This window comes from Triticum dicoccoides, chromosome 7B (assembly GCF_002162155.2).
Source record: "Triticum dicoccoides isolate Atlit2015 ecotype Zavitan chromosome 7B, WEW_v2.0, whole genome shotgun sequence".
Lineage (NCBI taxonomy): Eukaryota > Viridiplantae > Streptophyta > Magnoliopsida > Poales > Poaceae > Triticum > Triticum dicoccoides.
In genome coordinates this window covers 13,984,718-14,001,749 of record NC_041393.1, presented here as the reverse complement: position 1 = coordinate 14,001,749, position 17,032 = coordinate 13,984,718, and the positions used below count along the sequence as shown (strand labels likewise).

At 43.9% G+C, this 17,032-nt stretch overlaps 1 protein-coding gene across 1 annotated transcript; it reads right to left on the bottom strand.

Moving 5' to 3' along the window:
- Nucleotides 1-1,739: 1,739 nt before the first annotated feature.
- Nucleotides 1,740-4,612, bottom strand: LOC119341746. Its single transcript, XM_037613601.1, has 3 exons — nucleotides 4,301-4,612; nucleotides 2,655-2,715; nucleotides 1,740-2,041 (listed from the first exon to the last, which is right to left on the bottom strand). Exons 1-3 carry the CDS (start codon nucleotides 4,584-4,586, stop codon nucleotides 1,990-1,992), a joined length of 399 nt encoding a protein of 132 aa, XP_037469498.1. The 5' UTR covers nucleotides 4,587-4,612; the 3' UTR covers nucleotides 1,740-1,989.
- Between the last annotated feature and the right edge of the window lie 12,420 nt (nucleotides 4,613-17,032).

Sequence of the window (17,032 nt, the reverse complement as noted above, 5' to 3'; positions counted from 1 at the left end):
CTCCCAGGTTGCGGTGCCGCTCGAATCAATGTAGCCCTCGAACTGAATCCTCTCAACATAATCATCCATCCACTCGAAATGTGTGCACTTCTTCAGGATCTGAAAACAACAACATGAACCGTAAATTCCAAATTCGAGGGGGAAAACAAAATATGGAGATATCGGAGCAAACGACAGTGAAAGAACGGGCTAAGAACTGAGATCTAACCTTGCCATCCCTTCCTGCCATTGTTTTGCTCAAGCACTTCACAAATTCCTGCCCAAGATTTCCATTCTCATAAGTCCTACTGACCCACCGTTTCAGAGGCTCTGGGCGTGGGTAGTCAGGGCACCTTATGAGCAGCACTGGACCATGCTGACGCCAATTTGAGTGCGTGGCGGAGGAGGTGAACATCTGCAGTAGCTCGCCGGAGAAGAGGAAGAATGAAGAAAGGGGAAGCAATGGGCGGACGGGCACGGGCGGTCATCTCTTCTAGCTGCGAACAGGTGGGTCCCGTGCTTACTAGACAAGTGGTGGGTCCCGCACTTACGTGGATAAGTTGTGGGTCCAGCCCATACGGCGGACGGGCACGGGCGGTCGTCTCTTCTAGCTGCGAACAGGTGGGTCCCGGGCTTACTGGACAAGTGGTGGGTCCCGCGCTTTACGTGGATAAGTTGTGGGTCCGGCCCATAACAGCTAATGAGGGCATCAGTTCAGCTTAAGGGTCATGTCGTGTCTGGGCTATTTGCTCGCTTAATAGTGTCGCCACAGAGCCATTTTCGTCAACAACGTCGCAGTCCGTCCAATTCCCAGGAAAGATGTCACACAGAAGCTATTGACCCGAATACAAGGAAGGCATCTAGGCTGGACTGTTGACACTGGTTGCAAGATATGGAGCATGCTAGAACATCCAAGACAGAAGTAAAGAAAGAAAAAACAGTACTAGTGATGGAAGCAAAAACAGGGGAAGGAACCGGCATATAGTGTTACTGACGAAGATTCCCACGTTGCTGCTACTTGGGCGGCGCCGGTGGCGCGAACGGCTGCGGCGCGGCCGCCTCGGTTCCGGCCGAGCATGTAGCACCCCAGCGCCAGGACGAGCAACAGGAGGATCGCCGGGATCGATATCACGAGGTAAAACATAGCTGAACGGGGCGAGCGAGCGGCCCTCTCGCTGCCTCTCGTTGCCTACAACTCCGGAGCACTGCGAGAGATACCAGAAATCACCACACAACGAACACTAACACGGTCACGCACACGGCGTGCTAGAAGCGATAGGCGCTGAAACTGGGGACGACGGGGTGCAGCTCACGAGGCTCAGGTCAGCATTTCAAGCGGTGCCCCGACAGGTGGGATTGTGTGACAGCCGAGCCTTCGGCGTGAGCGGCGAAGGTTGACGCTCCAGAACAAACTGACGTATAAGCCTGGACCAACGTTGTGTGTGTGGGTGTGTGTGTAGAAAAGGCTTAGGATTACTGCTGCTTCGATACAAAGGATTCCTCTGGAGAAGGGGAACGACGTTGAAACCACCGGGTTTAAGTTGATCGATGGTTGGACCTCTGACCAAAACCGCTCGTCGATTTTGACTTCAAAGTCATCTTTTGATTCAGAAAAGCCCATCAATCAAACTGAACACCAAATTTGTGTGTTACACGCATTGCGACTGATACACCAGTCAAGAAAGACATCAGATCTCTCACAGTTTGTCCACAGATGACAACAAAGGCAGAGGTACCAATATGAAATCACACATAACTAGTAATAAAAACGATTCAGCGAAAATTAATTTAATGTCCACAGTACATAAGGTAAAAAAATAGCTAAATTCCAAAATACAGAGGGCTATACATATGGACAGTGTATAGCCAAGTTCATACAGTAAAAGACGGCTACAAACACAACAACACATAAGTCGTTCCTTTCTAGTTTCTCAGCCGAGACTAATCAAAACATAGATTACAGGGGGAGTTCCATAAAGCCATCAACATATATTCTTTTGCCTTCGATGATTAACTACCTTGTAGAAGATAGTTCGCACCTTGTAGGATGGTCTCCAGATTACTACAACACATAGAGAAGCCAGGTCAGCTCAAACTGAAACAAACCAAATATGAGATATATATGTCAAACTGACAACTGAATAAGAGGTAGTTTCAGAGGTGTTGGAGCTTTTTCAGAATGGGGACACACCAATATAATCAATCGAAGTTTGTAACTTTGTATGCTTGAATTGCCGGCTTAACTACTCCCATGTTCAAAAATTTATATTGCCGGAAAAGACATAACCTAAAGGATCTTATTCTTGAATAGCTCTTTGAGACCATGTAAAATGCAAGGTGCTTAGAGATGTGCATGTAAAAATAAACCGGATTTTGCTGAAGCACTAGTGCTTGTTTTTATGGACAGAGGTGCCTAAGTAAGTGGCTATACAAATAAGCACCGACGCTTAAGAAAAAAACTGGTTCATTTTCACAAGAGCCTCCCTAAACACCTTGCATTGTACATGCCTGAGTTCCTTGCAACAGCTGATCCGAATGAGGATGGTAGTAAGTACTAAGTAGTAAGTAGCAGATGATGTCTTTATGGGGTAATAAAAACATGACACTTGGAAAAACCTTCAGCACATGCTTAAATATGAAATGATGTAAGCAGATCAAGGCTAGAAGGAATATACCTTTGAAAGAACACAATGAGATACCGTAGAATGTACCAGAGAAGGCAAAGCATCAATGTATCTGTAACAGTTAAGTGATAACATATTTTGAACTTTTCTGAATGGCTTGCTGAGATCCATCAGTAATTGGAAACAATTCAAGTGTTGAAAACTTCAAATACAATAGAAAAAGTCCAGATCTGTTAGATTTTTTTATGCAGTCTGAAAACCTTCCCAATTTCCACAAAGTTGCTGACAGAACAAAAAGGAGAAAAACAAATGTCCCTCACGACAAACAACATTTCCTAGTTCCACTATACACACAGTACACATATTCTACAGGCAAGGCAGTGGATACACTTGACACATCATAATATCTTTGCATGCATGGCAACATAGAGTATGAACCATAGCTCAGCTGTGGTCGAAGGCGGGAGGATTAGGCATTGCAGCGGTAATTCCAATGATGCCTAGCTTGTAGGGCCGTGGTATTGTTTGTGGTGCGAAACTCTACAGCTGTACATAAACTGCTTTTCTATCAATGCAGTGAGACACAGAGCCTTTTGCATTTTCTGGAAAGAAAAAACATTGGCATGTAGAGAACTTGACACTGGAAATTTGGAAGGGGGGATACCAAATTATTGCAAGACGGAAGAGTTGCAGGAAGAATGAGGAGAGTAAAAAAAGTACTCCATTATATAGTTGAACAGTTTTGAGTATGTCGCAAGAAAATCACTGTAAGATGAAGGTGGAGTTATCTGGATTCATGAAGACAAGAGTAGTTTGTATAGAAATTCGGACAGAAGGGTATGAGGTCTGTTTGCCTAGCTGATTAGTTTGGTGAAAAAGATATGCTGAGCTTATACTGATAACTACTATTTTAAGTTTTTCGCATTGTAACCTTTGCTAGAAAACCAAACTATAGGGAGTCATTTCAACAACAATGGGAGATGGCAATTTACATACGGCGTGCATTTTCAGGCAGTGGCTTGCTGTGTCATAGTTCAGAAGGTTATTAGGTTTTGTATCATCGGATTCCCTATGATGATTCACTTGTGATATATCTATGTATTGATATTCACATATTCATCATTGTATAAGATTATTTTTCATAGTTCTGCAAGGCACAAGATCTAATTGGTTTGAGGATGCAGATTGACAGATTTAGAGTAAGTGCTAAGGCATGTGACCTACAAGCTTAGTCCTGCACTGCCCCTTGGTAGTAGTCAATTATCCAGGTTGGAGGGTATGCTGAAGGCGGCTTGGCTTGTATAGACAAATCGGTCGGCGACTGGAGATGCCTGATATCGTAGTCTAGAGAATATGCTAGGACAAATCAAATCGGTTCTACACAACAACTAAACGAAAACCCTTGCAAACTCTAATTAGATTCTACAGCCTCCGAATTACCAAATAAAATATAAATTCTAAACCATCCTAGTCAAAACGGGAAATATAGTAATTCCTTTAACACAGAAGGCATGTAATTCAAAACCAGAAAGACCCCTAAATCCCATAAGCAACATAACTCACTACCGGCTGCAGGGTTCCGTCAGATTCAGCAAGCAACAACCTCGGCACCACCAAAACGCACTCAATATAACGCAAAAGGCGAATTCTTTAGCAGTTCAGTAAATCAAAACATGAAGCGAAGGGTGAAAGGATACTGAAGAGGTAGCGCTCCCACCAATCAAGCATGTAGAGGCCGATGTTGACATTGTACAGGTGGATCTTGCGCCCGATCCAGTTCATCCTCCCCCAGTGAGACCCGACGCCGCAGATCCTTCGCTCAGATCCGGAAACAAGCGGCGAGATGTTGAACTTTCTGAGGAGGAAGAAGGGCGTGGTGTTCTGCGGGATCGGGGCGGATCTCTCAGAGGATCTTCTCTCGGCCGATGGCGTGGGTTTTCGGAAGCTAAACGCTTCAGATCTGAACTTCACATGTAAGAGCATCTCCAGCAATTGGCCCACATAGTAGGCATAAGAATCTCCGCCTGGGGGGCGAGCCGGCGTTACAATCGGCTCTGGGGTGATTGGGTACCCAGCAGTCGTCCCCAGACGTCGATATCGCCCCATTTTTTACGCAAATATAGTTGAAACCGAGTCGTTTCTGCCAGCTGGTAGACGCCAGCCGCCGTGCGCGTGCAACTTTTTCTTAAGATTGCATAGGTCTTTTATTAGTAAAAAAACGGAAACAAGTACTCCTTTTGTCCAAAATACTTGTCATCAAAATAAATAAAAGGGGATGTATCTACATGTATTTTAGTTCTAAATACACCCTTTTTTATCCATTTTGAAGACAAGTATTTTGGGACGAAGGGAGTATATCTCTACTCTTAATGGAGCAGTTGATAGTCTCCGTTCCGGATTTTTTTTCGTCCCACCTCCCACCTTTGCTGGTTTTTTCGCTGTTTTTTTCTCGTCCCTTCTCCCACCATCCTTTGATTTTTCTTTCGTCTCTCCGCCTCGATTGTAAAAAAACAGCCACGAGGCTCCCCTCGATCTGTTTCCTCATTCTATCGTCAAGACTCCCCTAGCCGCTGAGCCCTTCGCCGCCTCTGAGATCCGCCGCCGCCCCTCGGATTCTGGCGACGCCATCCGGCTCACGCGTCGGCCGCCACCAGCGCGGCTCACCCCTGTCTCCCCAATTGATACCCAGCACCTCCTCGCCATTCCCTCCCTGCGCGCACCCCTACGGCTAACCCTAGCCGCCAACTCGTGTTGTGGGCACTGAGGATGGGTGTGGGGCAACCGCGTCGCTGAGGGGATGGACCGGCTGGGACGACACCGCTTGGGTGGAGAAGCAGGGGCAACGGTGGCGCCGTGTTGGGGCGGAGGAGAAGGATGGTGACAACGGGCAGAGGCATCGTTGGCGGCGGCGACGAATCTAGTAGAGCCCCTCTCTCCCCAAGCCTGCCCCTCTCACCCTCTTCCTCAAGCGGCAAGACCCCAAGGGGATGGAGGCCTGACGACGCGAGGGTTGGTGCGCTGGCGTGGCGGTCCGCCGGCGGCCAGAGGACGCCCATCCCCTATAGAAGCAGCGGAGGGCAACTGAAAAGCGGAGGAGATCAAGCACCCGGGGTCGCCTAAGGCGGCTTGGTGCACCTCCAAGTCCGTCAGTAGCTGCGTCCTCCGTGGAGCCAGCGCTCCCGGCATCATCAGGCCCTTCAACGTCAGAAGGTAATTAGACCAAGGGATGAGTCATCGATGGATGGATTATGTCAAGCCCTTCAACACGAACACTTGGGAAGGGTATCGAAGACTCTTGGCGGGGGATTCCTCCTTGATGGTCCATGGGGAAGTATAGTATGAAGGAGATAGGGCGCCATGTCGAAGGTGCGGTGGGCATCATCTGGTTTAAGTGAAAAGGGCTCTAGCGAGAAATGTCCCGCTATGATGGAAAACCGAGCGAGAAGGGTAGGGTATGACAGGAAAATGGAAGAGTGCGTCGTGGGGTGGGGTTTTTGTGTTGGGACCGCATGTTGGTGATAGCATGTCAAATAGGCCGGACAACCACATTTCTCTCCTACATATGGGCTAATTTGAGGGAGCCCGAACTGTCTAGGTTGTTAAATTTTGGAGACGTTCGCTTGGCGCCCATTTGATGCCCATACATGCTCGACTCTATGAGAGAGAAGTGAGTTACCTTGAAGACGACCTTATTTTTTCTTTTAATTTATTTATATGTATTTTAGCCTGTAGCAACCCACGGGCATTCTAGTAGTTTTCTTTTAATAACCGAGAAAAGTTTTTCAGGATCTGAAAAAGTGTTTTTTTACTTCGAACTTTTTTTAGGCAATTTTAACTTACAATTTGCTTTCATCAACACTAGGTGGGTAGTATATCCTAAAGAATCAACTACCAGTTCTGTTGGGGGGCTTAGAAAAAATAAGGTGCCTCTCAATTATAGATAAGCTGCTTCTTCCTAATTTAAAAAATAAGGCACCCTAAATTTGTTGAGACTTCTGGTTTAGTTATCCTATAACTGGTTTAGGAGCTCCAATAAATAAGAGAGGCGGATTATGGGAAAAGCCAGGGAAGAGATGGCTTATCTTTTAAGTAACCAAAAGAACGGGCCCTTGCTCACAGGGAAGTTTCCATGTGTTGGCATGCACCTTTTTGGGATTCATGTAGCCCACGCGGCTGCTCATGCGTCTGACATGGTCCAGCGACACCGATTAGAGATGAACTCATAATCAGAGATATAGAGGTTGTAGCTGAAGAAGGTATGATTCTTGTTAGTGATCTTCCCTCAACAGCAGGAAGACGCCTCAACAAAACACGGGTTGAACAACGCCACCACTAGATTCAAGCAGATGTTGTTTCCCAAGGCACAAGCAGACCTCAAGGTGAAGATTGGAAAGGGAGAATAACACCCAGCTGAGCTCAACTTTTATAGAAGAAGGCCTCCCTTTGATGCAGAAAATAAGAGAGAACTTAACCAAAGGAAGAAGGAGGCGTTGCCACGAAAGGTAGATAAATGTATGCAACACCTAAGAACCGTCCGGTCAGACCAATAGGAAGAAGAAGATGAAGCACCAAGTCAAGAAACTCGACAGAGAGAAGGATGATGAGGACCAAAACCATTGAGCATAGGTGGAGAAAACATGTGTTTGTTGTACCTAAAGAGAAAAAAACAAGGAGAAAGAAAAGGCACTAAATCCACGAATGAACTACCAACCATCGCCGAAGTCCCTTCCACCACCACGATGGAGATCCAATGGAAGAGGGGGTCGTAATCGAGGAGACAGGGCAACGCCAACAAAAGTCCAACAGAGAACCTCAGATCGTCTCTCTTCAATTCCACTCATGGCCACCAGGAGGATAAGGAAGAGAGACCAAGAGGATCTAGTTTATTTGTAAGGGTAGAGAACCAACCGCCACTAGGAAGGCATACAACTTACAACTAAAGGAACATGACCGTGGGCCTTGCCTCCCCGACCGGCGAGGCAGTCTAATCTGGGGGAGAGAGGGCTGGGGTGATGAAGAGAAAGGGGCAAAGAAGACACGGGGCAGAGGGGCATGATGTTCGAGGAAAGGGGAAAAGTATTCTTAGGACGATGAATAAGCTAGACTTCAACAACAACCTTGACCCAAGGTACGCCAATGGCCTAATACCAACTACAATACACTTTGTTTCATTGTTTTATTACATGGAATATTTGTGTATTCATTTGGTGTGATGTCAATTTTATTTTTTAAAGTAGCTTGCATATTTTAGCTTTTTGTCGACAACGAACAGGTTGAGCGATGGTCCAACTGGTGAATCCTAAACCTATAACGTTACTGGTTAGGGTGCTTGTTTGATTTTTTAGCTATGCGTGTAAGCTGGTCCATAAATTGACCACATAAGTGTAGCATATCTCTTTCTTATTCCTCATGCCTTTTCCTGCATTCTCAAGAGCGTGTTGCACGTCTATGTTGGTGCGTTTTAATGTTGTTATCCACTAATATTGCCATGCGCAACCCTCTAGATTAATGGGCTTCAGGCTGCACCAAGACTTCATACTCTTCATCCGAAACAAACACATGAGGTTGGCATGCTGGAGTTGGCGGGCGTTGTTGTTTACCATTGCAGCAAGACAATGCACCGCTCACTTGTGGTGGCAGGGGGTTGGGTTAGTGTTAGTACAAAGAACAATCATGCCAATGATGCTAGAGACGATGTCACATCCGGATGTGAGTGTTGGATGGTTTGCTACGACGATGTCAGTGTTGCTGCAAGTAAGCGACCGACGATGCTACGAATAGGGGCGGAGACTTAGGGGGCCAAGCAGGTGCTAGCCCCTTGCCAATCGCTCCCCAACCAGTTTTAGCAGGCTATGTAAGCACATGATGATTTCTATTTACCGCGTACTGCAATGGATAGCAACATAAGGCCCACCTCCTATTGGGCCGACCCATTTGCGGTTCAACTCCCACTAGTTTTGGAAGGTTCTAGAACCTTTCCTGAACCCATTTTTTCGTATTTCCTATTTGTTAGTTTTTGTAGTTCTCTTTGGGTTGGGTTTTTCCTCCCTTTTTTCAAATTCCTTCAAAAAATGAAAAAAATTAGAATGGCTATTTTTGAAATTTTAAAGATTTTTTCCCTTCCTGAATATGAAATTCATGAAATAAATTAAAAGAGGTGACCATTTTTGGAATTCTTGAACATGTTTTTAAATTTAGAACATCTTATGAAATTCAGGAACATTTGTTGAATTTCTGAACACTTTCAAAATTCAAGAATTTTTTTTTATTTCATGAATATTTGTTGAATTACTGGATAATTTTTAAGTTTGTGGACATTTTTTGAAATTTGGAACTTTTTTTGAAATACAAGATCAATATTTAAATTCATCAAAAAATTGAAATCCGGGAAATCTTTTGGAATTTGGAATTTTTTCAAACTTTGATATTTTTTTAAAATTTAGGAACATTTTTCAAATTCAAAATTTCTTTAGAAATTCAAAAACAAATTCAGGAACCTTTTTGAAATTCTTGAGAATTTTTTGAATTTAGTTATAAGTAAAAATAAAAATAAAAATAGAAGGGAAACAGAATAAAATGAATAAATAAAAAAGCATCGAAAGGAAAATCGAAAGAAAATGAAATAACAGGCGCCCCTCACCCCTGCTTTGGGCCGGCACAAACCGCGCAGGGGGAGAGTTTCTGCGTCCCGCCCTACTTCCCAAATAGGGGCTCTCGCTATACATCACCAATGGCCCCAGCTAGTGGAAACCCCTATAAGCCATGGACGATCCTTGTGATCGACCCAAATTTACTGGGTGGAAGGATCTACTAAAGGAGTACAATCTGGCTATTCACTACAAGAATCAGACACTTTGTCGTCTGCCATGGCCGATGGCAAAGGCCTTTGCCATTAGCCAGCAGACAACAACATGTACGACTGAATAAGCTATGGCAAAGGCCTCTTTGCCATCTGCTGGCGGACGACAAAGATGAAATGTTCTTTGCCATCCGCCAGCAGACGATAAAGAATCTCGACGGCACACGTGGCAGGTTAGGTCCGTTAGGGGGTTAACAGCATGCTTTACCGTCCGCTGGCAGACGACAAAGACATTTGCATCTTTGTCGTCTGCCAGTGGACGACAAAGTGCCCATATAGGCCAGCCCAGTCCCCTAGGTTGCACAGGTAGATGCCACGTGGCAGCTTTGCTGTCTACTCGCTGATGGCAAAGCTCTTTGCCGTCCGCTAGCGGAGGACAAAGTGCCTGTATAGCCCCTTTTTTCGCTTTTTTCTTAAATTCAATCAATTTCTCATATATATTATGTTTCTCATAACAGAATATTATTCTGTTACCCTACTTGAACTGATGGTTTCAAGCAGTTGTACTGATAATTTTTATCCCGTCGAACTGATCGTCTTTTCGTCGATATGGGGCGTGTAATATATCCTTGGAAAGCTCTTGACATCTACATTACAAATATATAAGATTTTTTGCAAAATCATCACAGTTTAAGTGTAGTTTTGAAAAAAAATCATGTTTTTTCAAAACTGAAAACGTGAATCGTATTTTGGACACAATTTTCAAACGGTTTGTCGGAATTGAGCAAATAAGATGGCGTTCGAAAGCTGGTAAAAATCCGCATCTTCCATATAACTATTGTTTTTTCAAATTATATATAATTTAAAAGTAATTTGAAAATGGTGAAATTCTGGGCGAAACATATTTTCACATTTTTTTTGCAAACAGTTTGTCGGATTAACGCAAATGATACGGCAATGGATAATTATGGAAAATGCGCAACTTTTTCATATAAAAATATTTTTCTAATTCCTTATCGTTTAAAAACGAATTCGAATATGGTGAGGAAAGACGAAAAAGGATGATTTGGACATATGATTGTGCTCTATCCATCCATGCCCCTGTTTGCATTTATGGAGTGCCCTAGCATGACTCAATCTTACTCTACTTTTGCTATAAAATGTTTCTGGCAGACTGTTTACGTGTTAATCAATTTTGCCAAGGTTGTTATAGTTGATCCATGCATGCTATGAACTTATTCTTTCTTTGCATGGCGTCATGATCATGTATTCTTGCTGGTAGCTAGTATGCTTAGTTTATCATGCAATGCCTTGTGATGAGTGAATCGAGCTTGCAAAGAGGCCTTCATTAATCTGTTTTTGCCATGTCCAGTTTTCTACTAAGTCTGAATCTGTTAACGAAACTTGCTATGTTTACATGGGTGCCATCATATCTTCTGATCCTTTTTGGCTTATGGTCAGTAAGGGACTTTTGTTATATCCTTTGAGTAGATTCATTCCATGCCTTTGTTTGCTATGTTATGTTCTTGTAGCATTTTGATATCTTGCTCCAAACATTGCTTCCTGATGTTAATTCCTGACATGTTAGTATTTTCACTAAGTCTGTGATGCTGATATCTTTTGCACTTTTGCCATGCTTGTTTGAACCCGCTATTGTGTGATTTAGCCGTAGCTCAGTGTTCATCTTTTGTCAAGAATCTTGAGTAGATCACTTCCATGTGCTTTGTTGCTAGGTTAGAGTGCAGTAGCTTAGTTTCTTGTTGCATTCTAGATGGCATCGTGCTGTTTATCGCAGAATTGTGCCATTATTGTTTTGCTTGCAATTTCCAAACCGTGCATCCGATTCCGGTGATCTTTATATCATTTTCGACCGAAATCAACTCATCTTTCCAGTGGCGCTCTTGGTTTGCCAAGTTGAGGCCTGGTTCAATCTTTTCCTTCCGGCGCTTGCATATGCATTGCATATCACATCCTGCATGTCATGCCATGTTTTGCATCATGTTGCTTGCGCATTGGACCGTCATTGATTGTTGGTACTTTGCTTGTGTTCTTGCTTTGGGTAGAGCCGGGAGAGGAGTACGTGATCGAGGAACCCGTTGAGTACGCTTACGAGGATCAAGCTTACGTCAACTCGGAGAACTTTGCAGGCAAGATGACCATACCCTCGAAATCACTTCTATCTTTGCTTGCTAGTTGTTCGTTCTATTGCTATGCCGCGATACCTACCAATTGCTTTATCATGCCTCCCATATTGCCATGACAAGCCTCTAACCCATCTTTTCCTAGCAAACCGTTGTTTGGCTATGTTACCGCTTTGCTCAACCCCTCTTATAGCATTGCTAGTTGCAGGTGATGATGGAGATTGTTCCTTATTGGAACATGATTATTGTTGGGATATCATTATTATTTCTTGTTTACTTTAATGCACCTATATACTTGGTAAAGGGCGGAAGGCTCGGCCTTATGCCTGGTGTTTTGTTCCACTCTTGCCGCCCTAGTTTCCGTCATATTGTGTTATGTTCCTTGATTTTGCATTCCTTACGCGGTTGGGTTATAATGGGAACCCCTTGACAGTTCGCCTTGAATAAAACTCCTCCAGCAAGGCCCAACCTTGGTTTTACCATTTGCCACCTAAGCCTTTTTCCCTTGGGTTCCGCGGACTCAAGGGTCATCTTTATTTTAAACCCCCGGGCCAGTGCTCCTCTGAGTATCGGTCCAAACTAGAGTCCTTTGCAGTGCCCCCTCAGGGAAACTCGGGGTTTGGTTTTAGTTGTACGGAGCGCTCATCCAGGGTGCCCTGAGAACGAGATACGTGCGACTCCAATCGGGATTTGTCGGCACATCGGGCAGCTTTGCTGGTCTTGTTTTACCATTGTCGAAATGTCTTGTAACCGGGATTCCGAGTTTGTTCGGGTCATCCTAGGACAAGGAATATCCTTCATTGACCGTGAGAGCTTGTGATGGGCTAAGTTGGGACACCCCTGCAGGGTTTGGAACTTTCGAAAGCCGTGCCTACGGTTATGGGAAGATGGGATTTGTTAATATCCGGTTGTAGAAAACTTGACACTTAACTTAATTAAAATGAATCAACCGCGTGTGTAGCCGTGATGGTCTCTTTTTGGCGGAGTCCGAGAAGAGAACACGGTCTCGTGTTATGCTTGAACATAAGTAGTTTCAGGATCACTTCTTGATCTTTATAGCTTCTCGACCGTGCTTTGCTTCTCTTCTCACTCTCATTTGCGTAAGTTAGCCACCATATATGCTAGTGCTTGCTGCAGATCCACTTCACTACCTTTTCCTACCCATAAGCTTAAATAGTCTTGATCGGGAGGGTGTGAGATTGCTGAGTCCCCATGACTCACAGATTACTTCCAAAACCAGATGCAGGTGCCGATGATGCTAGTGCCGGGGACGCTACCGAACTCAAGTGGGAGTTTGACGAGGATTCAGGACGTTACTATGCTTCCTTTCTGGACGATCAGTAGTGGAGCCCAGTTGGGGCGATCGGGGATCTATGCATTTGAGGTTGTCTTTATTTAAGTTGGTTCCGTAGTCGGACCTTGATTGTATTCAAGATGATGTAATGCTATATTTATGTATTGTGTGAAGTGGCGATTGTAAGCCAACTCTTTATCCCTATCTTATTTAGTACATGGGATGTGTAAAGGATACCCCTATTGCGACATGCCTACTATGCGGTTATGCCTCTAAGTCGTGCTCCGACACGTGGGAGATATAGCCGCATCGTGGGTGTTACAGTCTCATCCCGACTTGTGGGGGAATCATAGTATCCATCATCCTTTCCTCACTTGGGGCAATGCTCTAATAATGAAGAACATCATACTTTTATTTACTTACAACTCAAAAATTACAACTCGATACTTATATGACTCTATGTGAATGCCTCCAGCGGTGTACCGGGATGTCCAATGACTCAAGAGCACCATGTATGAAAGAATTATGAACGGTGGCTTTACCAAAAATATGATGTTAACTACATGATCATGCAAAGCAATATGACAATGATGAAGCGTGTCATAATAAACGGAATGGCGAAAAGTTGCACGGCATTATATCTCGGAATGGCTATGGAAATGCCATAATAGGTAGGTATAGTGGCTGTTTTGAGGAAGGATATGTGGTGGGTTCATGGTACCGGCGAAAGTTGTGTGGTAATAGAGAGCCGAGCAATGGCGAAAAGGTAAGAGCGTGTATAATCCATGGACTCAACATTATTAGTCATAAAGAACTCACATACTTATTGCAAAAATCTGTTATCATCAAACCAAAGTACTACACGCATGCTCCTAGGGGGATATATTGGTAGGAAAATACCATCGCTCGTCCCCGACCACCACTCATAAGGAAGAAAATCAATAAATAAATCATTGCTACCTCTTGAGCACTGCGTTGGTTTTCCCTTGAAGAGGAAAGGGTGATGCAGCAAAGTAGCGTAAGTATTTCCCTTAGTTTTTGCGAACCAAGGTATCAATCCAGTAGGAGGCTACACACGAATCCCTCGCACCTGCACAAAACAAATAAATCCTCGCAACCAACGTGATAAGGGGTTGTCGATCCCTACACGGTCACTTACGAGAGTGAGATCTGATAAGATAATATTTTTGGTATTTTTATGATAAAGATGCAAAGTAAAATAAAAGTAAAGTAAATAGCAAAGGAAATAACTAAGTGTTGGAAGATTAATATGATGAAGATAGACCCGGGGGCCATAGGTTTCACTAGTGGCTTCTCTCAAGAGCATAAGTATTTTACGGTGGGTGAACAAATTACTGTTGACCAATTGACAGAATTGAGCATAGTTATGAGAATATCTAGGTATGATCATGTATATAGCCATCACGTCCAAAACAAGTAGACCGACTCCTGCTTGCATATACTACTATTACTCCACACATCAACCGCTATCCAGCATGCATCTAGAGTATAGTTACTCCACAAATTACTGTTGACCAATTGACAGAATTGAGCATAGTTATGAGAATATCTAGGTATGATCATGTATATAGCCATCACGTCCAAAACAAGTAGACAGACTCCTGCTTGCATATACTACTATTACTCCACACATCGACCGCTATCCAGCATGCATCTAGAGTATTAAGTTCAAGAGAACAAAGTAACACTTTAAGCAAGATGACATGATGTAGAGGGATAATTTCATGCAATATGATAAAAAAAACCCATCTTGTTATCCTCGATGGCAACAATACAATACGTGCCTTGCTGCCCCTACTGTCACTGGGAAAGGACACCGCAAGATTGAACCCAAAGCTATGCACTTCTCCCATTGCAAGAAAGATCAATCTAGTAGGCCAAACCAAACTGATAATTCGAAGATACTTGCAAACAAAAACAATCATACATAAAAGAATTCAGAGAAGATTCAAATATTCTTCATAGATAAACTTGATCATAAACCCACATTTCATCGGTCTCAACAAACACACCGCAAAAGAAGATTACATCGAATAGATCTCCACGAGAGAGGGGGAGAACATTGTATTGAGATCCAAAAAGAGAGAAGAAGCCATCTAGCTAATAACTATGGACCCGAAGGTCTCAGGTAAACTACTCACACTTCATCGGAGAGGCTATGGTTTTGATATAGAAGCCCTCCGTGATCGATGCCCCCTCCAGCGGAGCTCCGGAACAGGCCCCAAGATGGGATCTCGTGGATACAGAAAGTTACGGCGGTCGAATTAGGGTTTTGGCTCCGTATGTGATCGTTTGGGGGTACGTAGGTATATATAGGAGGAAGGAGTACGTCGTTGGAGCAACAGGGGGCCCGGAGCCATAGGTTTCACTAGTGGCTTCTCTCAAGAGCATAAGTATTTTACGGTGGGTGAACAAATTACTGTTGAGCAATTGACAGAATTGAGCATAGTTATGAGAATATCTAGGTATGATCATGTATATAGGCATCACGTCCAAGAGAAGTAGACCGAGTCCTGCCTGCATCTATTACTATTACTCCACACGTCGACCGCTATCCGGCATGCATCTAGAGTATTAAGTTCAAGAGAACAGAGCAAGGCTTTGAGCAAGAAGACATGATGTAGAGGAATAAATTCATGCAATATGATAAAAGCCCCATCTTGTTATCCTCGATGGCAACAATACAATACGTGCCTTGCTGCCCCTACTGTCACTGGGAAAGGACACCGCAAGATTGAACCCAAAGCTATGCACTTCTCCCATTTCAAGAAAGATCAATATAGTAGGCCAAACCAAACTGATAATTCGAAGAGACTTGCAAAGATAACCAATCATACGTAAAAGAATTCAGAGAAGATTCAAATATTGATCATAGATAAACTAGATCATAATCCCACAATTCATCGGTCTCAACAAACACACCGCAAAAGAAGATTACATGGAATAGATCTCCACGAGAGAGGGGGAGAACATTGTATTGAGATCCAAAAAGAGAGAAGAAGCCATCTAGCTAATAACTATGGACCTGAAGGTCTGAGGTAAACTACTCACACTTCATCGGAGAGGCTATGGTGTTGATGTAGAAGCCCTCCGTGATCGATGCCCCCTCCGGCGGAGCTCCGGAACAGGCCCCAAGATGGGATCTCATGGATACATAAAGTTACGGTGGTGGAATTAGGGTTTTGGCTCCGTATGTGATCGTTTGGGGGTACGTAGGTATATATAGGAGGAAGGAGTACGTCGGTGGAGCAACAGGGGGCCCGGGGCCATAGGTTTCACTAGTGGCTTCTCTCAAGAGCATAAGTATTTTACGGTGGGTGAACAAATTACTGTTGAGCAATTGACAGAATTGAGCATAGTTATGAGAATATCTAGGTATGATCATGTATATAGGCATCACGTCCAAGAGAAGCAGACCGACTCCTGCCTGCATCTATTACTATTACTCCACACATCGACCGCTATCCGGCATGCATCTAGAGTATTAAGTTCAAGAGAACAGACCAACGCTTTAAGCAAGAAGACATGATGTAGAGGGATAAATTCATGTAATATGATAAAAGCCCCATCTTGTTATCCTTGATGGCAACAATACAATACGTGCCTTGTTGCCCCTACTGTCACTGGGAAAGGACACCGCAAGATTGAACCCAAAGCTATGCACTTCTCCCATTTCAAGAAAGATCAATATAGTAGGCCAAACCAAACTGATAATTCGAAGAGACTTGCAAAGATAACCAATCATACATAAAAGAATTCAGAGAAGATTCAAATATTGATCATAGATAAACTAGATCATAATCCCACAATTCATCGGTCTCAATGAACACACCGCAAAAGAAGATTACATGGAATAGATCTCCACGAGAGAGGGGGAGAACATTGTATTGAGATCCAAAAAGAGAGAAGAAGCCATCTAGCTAATAACTATGGACCTGAAGGTCTCAGGTAAACTACTCACACTTCATCGGAGAGGCTATGGTGTTGATGTAGAAGCCCTCCGTGATCGATGCCCCCTCCGGCGGAGCTCCGGAACAGGCCCCAAGATGGGATCTCGTGGATACATAAAGTTACGGCGGTGGAATTAGGGTTTTGGCACCGTATTTGATCGTTTGGAGGTACGTAGGTATATATAGGAGGAAGGAGTACGTCGGTGGAGCAACAGGGGGCCCAC